This window comes from Vigna unguiculata, chromosome 3 (genome assembly GCF_037176805.1).
Source record: "Vigna unguiculata cultivar grain cowpea cultivar isolate G323 ecotype 2 chromosome 3, ASM3717680v1, whole genome shotgun sequence".
Classification (NCBI taxonomy): domain Eukaryota; kingdom Viridiplantae; phylum Streptophyta; class Magnoliopsida; order Fabales; family Fabaceae; genus Vigna; species Vigna unguiculata.
In genome coordinates this window covers 1,266,332-1,279,835 of record NC_140794.1, presented here as the reverse complement: position 1 = coordinate 1,279,835, position 13,504 = coordinate 1,266,332, and the positions used below count along the sequence as shown (strand labels likewise).

Here is a 13,504-nt window from a genome sequence, read left to right as displayed (position 1 = left end):
TTTAAAATATCAAATAAATTTAACAAAATTTGGTTAAAATGATTAAATTCATTTATTTTTAAACTTTGAAGACTAAATTGGACCAAAATTTTTAAAAAAGACTGATTTTATTTTTAGTGAAAAATAAGTGACAAAAAACATATTTAGCCTTTTTTTTTTCATCTACATTGTTTAAGCTTTAAACTAAATTTATAGAAATAGAATTAAATATTACTCAAACAATTGATCATCATTTTGTAAATAATATTATATTATTATAAAATTATAAACCGCAGAGATTAGGTTAAAGCTAATTATTATGCATTAAAATTGTAAATCAATAAGAATTCACTTTACATAAATATTAAAGCATGACTATTTAAAATATACTTATGTAGTTTAAGATATATTATAATCACGATTTACCGTTTAGCTTTCATTTCAATTTATACTATCACTTTGATTATATCAGTCATATATTGCAAACAATATACTTCATTTATTAACAATCATATCCATAATTTATATCATTCCCTTTTTTTATATAAATGCATATCAACATAAAAAAATGAGAATTTCATAATATATATATATATATATATATATATATATATATATATATATATTATGAAATTGAAGAGACTATCGTTAATTCTTCTTAAGATAAGGTCCTAACAACTTTATTTTATTTTATTTTTTACCTTCATATAAAGTATTCCCAAATTTACAGTAAATTTCAAGTACTAAATTTGAGATAAAAAAAATCTCACATCTATAAAATATGTTGAAAGAATATGGAAAGAAATAAATTTCATAATACAAAATAACATATTTACTCAAATAAAAAAAAATTGAGTCGTAAAATTGGATTTCTTTCTCAGTACCTTCTCTACATTCTATTGTAGAATTCCGGTTATTCTCTACATCTAGACTATTAAAAAAACCAAAATTTTAATAACATAAAATTCTAATAAAGTAAAAATATAAATATTTATGACCCATTTTGTGTTTTTTGTTTTTTTTATCCCTTTTTTTTACTAAATCTCAAAATCTTACCCATAAAATACAATCAAGATAATTAAAATAGGTAAAATGAAGTTGTCTGTAACTATCACACTAAACGACAAATATTATTACATATCCGACTGTCGATATTAAATATAAAGCCTTGAAAAGAAAATATAAAAATAAAACTGTTTAAACATGAAACATTCGAGATACAAAAAGAAAAGGACAACATTAAAAAAAAATGCACTTGATACCACCACAATGGTGAAACATGTTCAAAATAATCCAGAATTGCATAGTTTCAACTCTGCGAAAAGTTTTAAAGAAATACATGCTTAACAAATATCGCAAAAAATTATATTTTATATATCAATTTTTAATAAAGTCAATAAATCTAGACATTTCGTATCCTACCTCACATGATTCTATTATTTATCATTAAAAATTACTCCTTTTTTGTAACACTTGAATTGTTTTCAAACAAATTAATTAAAATAAACAAATGATATTAAAATGAGTAAATATACAATTATTTATTCTTAAACATCACTAGAATAAAAACTAAAATAATTTACATTTAATTAATTCACATCATAATTGGAATCCTTAAACAATAATAGACGTCAAAAAATTTACATATTAACTAAAATATGGTAACATGTTAACTTCAACATAAAAAAATCATAATTTCATTTCTTCCTTTATGTTACTCTTTTTTGTTTAATCTACATATAAAATTAATTTCGCAACCCAATATTAGAGGGTCAGGTTTCGCTCTTGAATTCGTTGTTTATTTGGTTGAAAATATTTTAACTTAAAACATAAAACTTAGTACATAATTTCATGAAATCACTTGATTTTTAAATAGATTAAATATATTTTTAATTCATTTGATACAAAATTAAAATTTAAAAATAATTAAATATAAATTTTATTAAAGCTGGAAAAACTGAAACATCAACCTAAAAGTCTTTTAATCCAATTAGATTAAAACTATATTTTCGTTCATTTTTGAAGTCGGTGTCTAAGTTTAAGAACTTAAAAAGTACGTTTTACTTTTTATTTTATTTTAACCCTATAATTTAATGTGATTGAAATACTTATTTCCTGATTTTACCATTGCAATTTAATAATATACACATAATTTATTTTACTCCTCATCAGATATTTCTCGAAAATAATGGATATAAAGCTAAAATAGGTAAATGAAAATAAAACAGAAAAAAATAAAATAAAAGACGAATTCAGGAACAAATCATACGTAACCCCTTATGACATGTTTTTAGCTGAATCTGACGGATAACCCAACCCAATCGAAAATAAAAAAACGTGGACAAAACTTAAAAAGGTTAAACGCTAACATCAAACTTGAGGCCTTTGCTTTTTCGCCAAGAATAACAACGATCTTAACTTTACCCATTCATGCCTAACTACATAATTAATTTCACATTTGAAAGAACATTTTACAAAAAGATTAAAAAACAAGTCTGGGTCAAGGCCTATTTGTTTGTTTCAGTCCAATAGAACAAACCAAAACAACAAATTTTCACAATCCTAACACAATAATTTCACATCTAACTAACCACCTACGTTGTTACCTGTGGCGCCTAACATCTTTTTACACCTTCCAAATTTTCCATTAGCTTAATTAACTAACTAATTAATTAATTAATCTTCAAAAACCATCCCCTACATCGCCTGCAACGACTCCGACCGCCACAAAATATCGACGCCAGGTTCCGCATGATCAAACAACCCATCTATAGTCACGTAACCGCCACCGTTATCATCCACGTCACCGTACCCAACGAAACCAAAACCTTCGTAGCTCCCAATATCATCCTCAAACCCTAAAAATCCCGTCAGATCCACTCCCTCGGGTCCAACCCGACCCGAGTCAAAGATTTCGTGTTTTGACTCGTCCTCGCACGGCGCCACCGTGGGCGGCAACCCTAGCTCGTCGTCGGATGCTTCCAGTAAGTAACCAAGGTTCGGTTCAAAGACCTCCGGTTCGGGTGGTAGGTTGGGGTCGGAAGAAGGCGGAGCGAGTATTTCCTCTTCGAAACTCTTGATGAAAGAGTCGAGGTGCTCAACCTCGACGGCGGGGTCACGCTCCGTCACATTCTCCGCATCGTTCAGCATGCTGAAGAAGTCCGGGTCGACCCGGGCGAGTTGGAACTCGGCGGAGTCAACCCGGTGAGACTCGGAGGAGCTGCTGTTGTCAACTCGTGGGAGTTTGAGTGAGTTTGGGAGCGAGTCGGAGTCATCCCGAACTCGTTTCCTCTTGTCGGTGTTGGTGGGTTTGGGTTGGTCCATTTGTGAAGGAGGGTTTAGTGTGGGTGAAGCTTGGAGAACAGAGTGTAGAGAGAGAAAATGAAAATGTTTGGGTGGAGGGAGAAATATAGGGTGAAGGGTATATATAGTGGTGAGAAAAGTGTGATAGATAGGATTACTTTACTTTAATTCATTCATTAACGGCAGATAGAGACAGGCGCGTGCATAGCAGAAAAACCCGCATTCTGCTTTCTTTTTCCTTTTTCATTAAATTCATTTTATTGTTTTTAATAAATAAATAAATTAAAACAAAAAAGGATTATGAAATTTGCGTGTGGGATCCGTTGGTCATTATTGCGGGGTAAGAGGAGGATATTTTTTGTTTCATTTATGGCACTTTAACTATATTTGAATGCTGTGTGAAGTCCGTGGGTGCGGGCCCACCGACATCGGGGAATCATGTGGTTTGTTTTGTTTTTTTTTTTTTTTTCTTTTATTTACTTTTGGGGGTTTGGAATTTTGGAGTGGTCACTGGTCTTGGCCTACCCCACCGCTGGTGGAGCGCTGTTGTTGGATTCTGGGATTTTGCTTTTTTTTTTATTATTATTATTATTTTCAGACATAAAATCAATTTTTTAATTTTGACAAATTCATGCTGATTTTTCAAGGAAAGAAGTTTCTGAGCCTTCGAACATACGCTGTTGATGTTGTTAATGTTGTTGGCGCCAATTGTCTGAAGTTGGTTACGATTGAGTCTCGTCGTGTTGGCGGGTTTTTCCTTTTATTTTTTCTGTTTGACTATTTATTTTCTTTTTATCTTCTCCCAAACCTAAGACCATATCCACATGCTTTTTATTATTATCTACTCTTTTCCGCGACAATTATCAAAAGGTAAAGTGATATTTCACGAAAAGAATATTACTACGAATTTTATTCGTGACTGGCCAAAAGAGTCAATTGCCGAAGAATAAAAATAGAATATATTAGTTTTTTTTTATTTTTTACGCAATAATTTTTATTCTTCTTTGAAGTGTTTGGTACTTTAGCCCCAAAAGTTATCTACGTGGTGCCAATGGTTTCTTCCATGCAATTACCAAGAATCCGTCGACACCAGTAATCATGAATTTAAAACAATATTTATTATTTATCACACTTTTATTTTTCATTTTTTATTTACTTTTGTCGGCCTTCCCTTTCATTTTTGGTTCATCAAATATCTCTCTACCTTTCATTAATTGATATTCTTTGAATTGAAAATTCAATCTTCACCATGCAAACGGACACATGGTATTGACGATGTCTTATCTGCTATGCTTATCAAAATCAACAGTGCCATAGAAAATCGTTTTTCTGATTTCAAATATGTGTGAACGAAACATTATTGTAAGAACGAATGTTACCCATTTATGTCGGGATATACTTAAATGTTTAAAATAAAATAATAAATGAATACATGGATGAAATCAAACCATATAGGTCGTAATATTAATATAAAAGTCTACCCCCAACTAAATCATCAACAGTAATGTTTCGAATTAAAGTTCACTCAATAGTTTTAAGGTCAATCCCAAAATAAAATACACAACAAGGTTCTTTAGATTCACACTTTCTTTAAATTGGAGAGTAAACTCGTATAAATGAAGAAGAATAGTTGGCTGGATTAACAAACACAATTTCGTTTTTCTTTTTTCTTTCTCTTTTATTCCTTAACGCAAACAAAATCAAAAGACTAAAAAGGGAAAAAAATAGTAATTTATTGTTAACATAAATATATATAATAAAATAATTTAAATAATTATCGAATGTCGTTAATTAAAAACACAACACTATTAAATATGCGTAAATATTTAAATATTTATTATGTGCATCATTTAAAAGTATTTGTCTCATTATTCGATAACTGTTAGAATAATGCATGCGAATTATTTGACGGTATCTATGGTCCCATCCCATGGGTGCTTTTAATTATAAATTTTAAAGGATATTATTTTAAAAGTATATTGTTTGATACGTGTGTGTGTGTATATATTGTCAAATTTTTATTTTCGACATAATTGAATTAAAACAATATCATAAAATTATAAAATAAAATATTACTCTGTTTAAAATAAATTAATTTACGTGGTTATATTTAGTTTTTGAGGATTGTTGGAGGAGATCACAAGTTTTGTTATACAATATCACATGGTGTGGTTGCTAAAATCATAAGTGGGTAATGTTGTAATTGTGCACGAATTGAAATATAATCAATGATTATATGTGAGACGGACTTTATAACAAAATCTAGCATACTAAAAAAATGTGATGAAATTTCTCCATAAATTAACCTTTTATAGTAAAATAAATGGAGACTCTGACCTAGACTATTTTAAGTCTATAGTTTATGTATCATATTATGTTTTTTCATGTTCATATATTTAAATAAACTTGTTTTATTAATATTTCGATTAATTCAATTAATTCTCAAAATTAGATCTTATTTATACAATATGTCTTTTATAAACGGACATTTGTTAAAATAAATTGTTTTATTATTTTGACATAAATGTTGGAATCTCCCTTGAGTCTAAAGAAATACTCATCATTATTTCAAATTGACTCTAAATTGGGTAGGATATCAGTGTTCGAATGATGTTGTAGCATTTATATTCAATATTTATGTAATCTGTTGGAATAGTGTGCATGTAATTTTTTGAGTGTGATGTCAAAGATTCCTTAGAAACCAACACATATTTGTCTATTTCTTAATACTCACATACATGTCCATGTAAATGAATCTTCTAATCTCTTTGTTGATATTTAAATATTGTCAATAATTAATTAAATGTTTTCTAATCTTGATATATGCTTTCTTTCTAAACTTGAATGATCTAATTATTTAACCATTTTATAGAAAAGTAATACAAACATTTGAATATACAATAAAATTTTCATCAAAACTAATATTAATTAAATATTTTTGAACTAGTGGTAATTTTTAAAAAAACAGCTGGTTTGAAGAGGAGAGAACAATTGCTAAAAGCTAACAACATACATGATATATCTCAATTTTTCAAGAAAAAAATATGATGGGTTTATGCAATTGATTATTTTATTCTCTTATTTGAAAAAGATAATTTAGCATGTATTTATAATTACATATCTTCTTAGTTCCCAAATTTACACGCGAAATTAAAATTTGTCATTCTCTGAAATCTTATATATTTTAAATTTCAAATTTTGAAAATAAATGAATATAGTAATGATATTAATTTTTCTGGATTTGTTAAACGATGTTCAAGGTTGACATTTAAATTGAAATGTGTAGCAAACTCAAATATTATCCTAAAAGGAGTTTGACACATTAAACAGATTTGATATAATTGAATTAGCAGTATTATATCCATTTATTTTTAAATTATGTGAACTAAAATGTATCAAAGTTTGAAACATAAACAAATTTTAATTTTACGTTAAAATTTATAGATTAAAACATATTTAATCCTTATATTTATGTTAGAAATTTATCCTTATTTTTCATTTTTATATTTATTAAATATGAAACTATATTGTCTCGTTTTTCATCTTTATCATATAAAAGACATATTAGCATTGATGTTCGTATTCGTCCATTTTCTATTTCAAATATTAATGAAATATTTTTCTATCAAAAATAAATATTATGAATGATTGAATATATATATATATATATATATATATATATATATATATATATATATATATATATATATATTAAAATTGAGTTAGGAAACTACGAAGAAGAAACAATACGAGTTCAGTATACTACCTAATAAAAATAATACGATTTCAGTATACTACCTAATAATCAATTATTTACATGAAAAATTATTAAAAACAAATTGAATGAAAATATAAAAATCACACCAAATTCCTATTAAAATTTACACTTCACGAATTATGAATAAGTTATTTAAAAAAATGTATGGAGATAAATATTTAAATAAATTATATTATTATCTATTAATAAAAATGAAATTAGTTTCTCGTATCTAATTTAATTTATCCTTTTTATTTCATACAATGGTTACAAAATCTAGTCTATGAAAACTGTTGAGTGAATTGATGTTTTAACAAAACATTAACTATTTTTCCTTATAAATATATCATTACGTCAATTTTTATATTTCCTAAAGTATGATACTTTCTAAAAGAGTGAAACTATATTAATAAATTTATTCTACAAAAGTAAAATATTTATTGTCATTCTTAATGTTGCACGTTAATTTCTAGAGTAAAACGGAAGAGTAATTAATAGTTTTTTAGTTCCAGTTCTACCATTTGGGGTATTAAATAAAAATGTCAAAACCAACTAAAATTTTGTTTTTTAAATGGTTAATTACTTATTGATTTGGAGGTTAAAAAAAATGTGGGTGGAAATAATTAAAAAGAGTTTCGACTCCTAATTGATTTAAGGCTACAAATTATCTAATTTGATTTTTACTCGTAAAATATCATATAAATAATATAATATTTTATTTCGATGTATTTATTTATATCTTTTTATAATAAATATAAGTTTATTTATATTTCACTAAGAAAAATATTTTATCATAAATTTAATATAGTCGTTCCATACTTTATTTTAATTAAAATTTCGTATAATAACGTAAATAATCAATTTTACGATGTCAATATAACTAAAGGACCATAAACATAGCCATATATAATATGAATATGCATACATTAACAAAACTTTAAAAGTTTTAAAACATATATAATTAAAATTTCAAATAAAATAAAACTAGCAACACCTTCATGGAGCTTTCTAATGTTTTGTTACTGGTGGTAATACGGGTGGCAATGCGGACAACTCAATCCATTTGAACCCACGAAATGCAGGTTACAAGTTTGGCTCTTTTTATATAAGTGCGAACCCACAAATTAGTCTGTGTGTTTTTTTTTTAAATTATTTTAATAAAACTTTTAATGTTAAATAAATTAAAATTTTTTAATAATTTCATAAAATTTTGAAAAGATTAATAATAAATTAATAATTTAACATTTTCATTGTATTTATATTCGTACTTTAATATATACAATAAATTCTTCGAATTTTAGCACATTTAAAAATATTCACTCATACAAATTTGAAATGTTTATGAAAAATACACAAGAAAAGTAACTGAGATGAAATTTTGTTCATACAAGTCGCGAACTAGTTTGTACAAATTATAGATATGCAGATTCAATATCTCAATCCATTTTATTTCTTTGATGGTCATACAGCCCAACCAATAAACTCACGTTATCAATCATAAGTCGTAATAATAAAATACAACAAATATCAAGCATAATTTCGTATGTCATTATATACAATAATTATAATTCTAGATCAACTACTTTATCTTTCATCGTGTATTTAAATAAACCATAGCATTCAATTAGTATCTTCATTCTCTACATTGGTCGTTATTACTTATAATTAATGTAGAAAGAACTACTCACTTTTCTTTTTCTAAAACGTTTCCTAGTAGTTTATAATTTTATTTTAATATTACCTTAAATGGATAGTCACAATAATACGTCATCTATTTAATTTGTGCGGTTTAAACTTTTCTCACATATAAAATTCAAGAAATAAAAACCTTTTAATAATTTATTCTTACACTTTTTTCTATTCGTCCTTCGCTAGTTGTGAGATAATTAATTTTAAATAAAGCATGTTTCTTTCCAAAAACACATCATCTGACAGTATAAAATATTGATGTGGCTCTCTCGCATAATTATTAGTTTGGGGCTATTTATTCATTAGTTGATTTGCTTCTTCTTTTTCTGATTTTTGAAATGATTAAAGAGAATTGCATTGTATAGTGTGCAGTGTACTGCATTCACCAAACAAAACAGCTTTTGGTTAAGGTGAATCCAAAATAGCTGTTTACGAGGCCACACTTTGGTTCTTCTGTTCTTCTCCATTTTCCCATTTCTCCTGTCCCTCTCTCTCATACTTATCGCTTCGGGCCCTTTTAACAAAGATAATGTTATTTTAATTTATTTTTTTTATCTATTTTTAATTTATCATTTTCATAGTCTTTAAATTATTTATTTTAATTTTTTTAATGATATAACATGATGATCTAAAAATATTTAAAATGATGAATTAAAAATAATTAAAAAATAAATAAATTAAAATATCATTATACTTTAATAAAACCATCTTATGACTAAATCTCAAAACCATACTTCTTTTGTCTTCTCAAATCCAACCCAAACATCTCACTCTTCACTCGACCATGTTATAGGTTAAACCACTTCTCTTATGACATTTATGTATAACTAACTATATTTTTAGTCTTTAATTTATTTATAAAACTCCGTTTATCTTTATTTTCTTTATATTTTTCCTTAATTTCTAATACTCATAATTCACTATCAGTTTTATAATATTCGTTTTATCAACCTATGTTATTTATTGCTTTTAGGTATAATGTGATAATTACATAATTTGTGATGTAAGTTTTGTTTTCATCTCCTGATTATTTATTTTATTACTTAAAAAATGTGAGAGAATTTTGTGATTAATATAAAATGATATTATTATTATTATATGTATTACATATTATCGATGCCACCTATACCTTATTATTTGATACTTTATTAATTAGAGCATTGATAAAAAAATCTCATTAACTTATCAATTCTATTAACTATAAAAATTTTAGTATCAGTAAGTTATGGAGTTTTTCTTGTTCAAGAAATTGGTGTATAAGAAGGTAAAAGAGTTTATAAATATCCATTAAGTCAATTTATGTTAGGTTTATCAACATTACTTACTATGTCACTTATCATAATATCATCAAAAGTGAATTTAAAGTTAATTTATTGTCTCAAACCGTCCATGTCGTAAAAAATCACATTTTTTATATCGTCTCCAACTATAACACTTAAATAATCAATATAAAAATTGTTGTAGAATCGACATAGAACATCTCATGTGTAATATAAAAAAAGTATTTTCTTACTTAAGTCAATTAGTTATATAAAATATTGAATTTTAAAAAAATTGAATTCAAATCTAAAAAAAAGTTTTTTTCCATTTTTAGTTATAGTAATTTTAAAATAGGGCTATAACTCATTAGCTTGATATTTATGGTACTCTAAAGAATATACAAAAGTTATTTTTGAGCGATTCAAAAATCCCAATATCTGTATTCAAAATCTTAACTAAAAAACTCGTAAGTCTATCTAAAGAATCCTAAACTCCTTTACCAAAGTCAACTCATAATATTATTTGTTGTTCTTTTAGTAATGTGGAAAGAAATGCAGACTTTTATTTGTTTTTATTTCGAAAATTCAAGTATAAATTTAAATTTTATATTAAATAAAAATAACAAATTTAATTACTATATAAGAACAAAAGTTTAAAAACTTATTATTTTAAAGTTTTCAATAAATATATTGGTTCTATTCAAATAATATTTGCATTATTATTCTTGAAAGATTTAATTTAGATTAGATATTGATAATGTTTATTTGCAATCCGATTCACAATAAAAAGATTTATCTACTATTTATCCGTTTGTTCATAATTGGATACATTTTTAACTCATCAATATTTTAAAATCCTCAATTATTTGTTGATATACACAAATATTTTAAAAAATATATTTTATAAATTTTTAAAATTAAACTTAAATAAAATAAATGAATATAATTTTCATGACTTTGTTAAAAATATTTTATATATTAAACACGTTTTAAAATAATATTTAAATTATTTATACAATATGTATGAGTTCAAATATTGACTTAAAACACAATTTAACAAATAAAAAAGATTAACATCATCAAATGATTATATTTACATACTTTTAAAGTTTAAATACAAAACTATATCTACATAAATAAATTTCAATTTCGAACATAAATATAAGAATCGAAAACATATTTAATTATTTTATAAATAAACTATACTACTTTCCTTTGTTTTTGTCTCTCGTTCTAAACTAATGATTCACTTTTCATATGTGAAACCAAACAAGTTGTAAAGTATCTAAAAAACTGGATGTAAACTTATAAAAACACATCGTTCTGTTTTAAGAAACTAAAATTGATTTACATAATTAATTTTCCTTTTCTTTAGCTCATAATTGATCATAAGTATGAAATTAATTAAGTTGTGTAATTGATTGATAATTCATTGTTGGAGATTTTTTTTCTGTTTCTGTGGGATTGGAACTGTGATGGAGTAAAAGCTCGTGAAGAAGAAAAAAGAAAAAAAAAATAAAACAAGAACATTAACGAATTGGTTGGACGTTTGGAATCGTCCAAGTTGGTGGGGACCACTTTTGCCCATAGCAGTAACTAGTTGCATGAAAAGTACGAGTACTTCTACCAAAGCCAGAAAGAAAGAGAGAGAGAGAAAGATAACGTTACCACACCACACCACCAATTTTAAATAACCGGATGTTGGTTCGTGTGAATGTGACACGTGCGGTGACGTGTCCGATGATGACCGCTCACATGCGGCTGCTATAATTGACATTGTTGGGTAAAGCAAAACCATCCATCATCACATCATCTTCTTTCTTTCCTATCTTCTGCAATTACATGTCTGTCCTCTCCCACCCCTTCATATTTCTTCTTCCTACCCCCTTCTCTCACAATCTTTCCATTTTAAACATGGAAATTACTGTTCCTTATATTTTACTTTTTTTCTATTATTATGGATTTATAGGTTTGTGGGTTATGTAAATTTGTCTCCATAAATTTAGAAAAACTCAGCAAACTTATTTTGCAATTTTGTTGAAGCTATTTACTAAATTTCTTAATAAACAGAATATTCCAAAAATTAAGATACTTTTTAAGTTAATTAAACGGAATGGTGAGAAAATATCTAAATTGTTAAAAGTACGTAAAATAAGTATTTTTTTTATAAGTACAGAAAGAAAACTTGTCACTCATTTGAATTTTTATTTCCATTAACGTTTTTTATTGCTATTTTTTATTGTTATTGAAATAAATTATATATTGAGAGAGAGGGCTACTGAGAGATATTTACATATGTATGATCTCATGCATGTGAACCATATAATAGATTAAAGTACCAAGCATTATTCTGAAAGCCGGTAATGTCTATACAAAAATAAAATATACCTCTTTATAACTTTAAAAGTTGGGAAAATAGTTCTTTCTGTATTTATACCTAAACAAATACAGAAACCTCAGAGTGAAATAAATTATGTAATAAATTTATATTTAATTAAAACATATCAATAGTGTAAACTCTTATATTACTTTTTTATTATAGATTTTGATGTTTAATAAATTTATTAACACTTGTTATAATTACTTAGTGCAACAAAATGTTATTTTTAGGTTTAATTAATCTATTCTTAATATCAAGAGAAAAATCTAACACACAAAACTCATATCGTATTTTATTTTTTTATTAATTTTTAGTTCATTGATATTAAATTTTCATTCTAATATTTTTTACTGTGATGATATGGATTTAAATATAAACTTAGGATGTGTTTGGTTCAATTTTGGAGAATTGATTACAGCTGAATCAAATCTTTTTAATACATAAATAAAAATTAGTTGCTTCTCATTTAATATGAATTTTTTATTTTTTAATTTATTTTGAAAATTAAATATGCAATGATTCTTTATTAAAAAATCAATTTAATAAATTTTACATCAATTTGAAGTAGAAACAAACACTTATTTAGAACTTCTATGATTCATAAATTGTAATTCAAATTTTGATAAAAGTTGAATATGTTAGTTGCTTGAAATTTAAATTCGTGAAAGAAGCACATAATATGCTTGAGAAAGTTTTTAGTAATATTTAAAAGAATGAAGTTAGAGATAGTTATTTATAGAAAGTAGAAAATGGTGGAGAAAAATGATGAAGAGTGAAAAAAGAAATGGTGGGAGATGGAGGAGAATAAACTAAAGAGTTAGAGAAATTAAAAGGAAAAACTATATGATTGACTAGGACTATAAATCCCTTTGAATGCAATTGCTTCAGAATTTGAAGATATTAGTTTTGGTGTGTTTTGATTGAATAAATATCTTTGTTCTAAAAAACATTAAAAAGTCATTGATTGCATTGGCAGTGGCACGTGCCCAACCCAACTAATAGTCCTTTATAAAGCCACCAAACATTTACTTTTCTCACTGTTTTCGCTTCTCTTTGCTTTCATGTCAACAGTGCCAAAACCAAGTCCATATATATACACTTCTAGATGCACATTTCGTTTCTAAACAATATTCTAAA

The 13,504-nt window shown here is 25.9% G+C and overlaps 1 protein-coding gene across 1 annotated transcript; it reads right to left on the bottom strand.

Moving 5' to 3' along the window:
- Nucleotides 1-2,393: 2,393 nt before the first annotated feature.
- LOC114175693 (uncharacterized) lies at nt 2,394-3,391 on the bottom strand. The gene has a single exon (XM_028060475.2). The coding sequence runs from the start codon at nt 3,301-3,303 to the stop codon at nt 2,677-2,679; it is 627 nt and encodes a 208-aa protein (XP_027916276.2). The 5' UTR covers nt 3,304-3,391; the 3' UTR covers nt 2,394-2,676.
- Nucleotides 3,392-13,504: the final 10,113 nt, after the last annotated feature.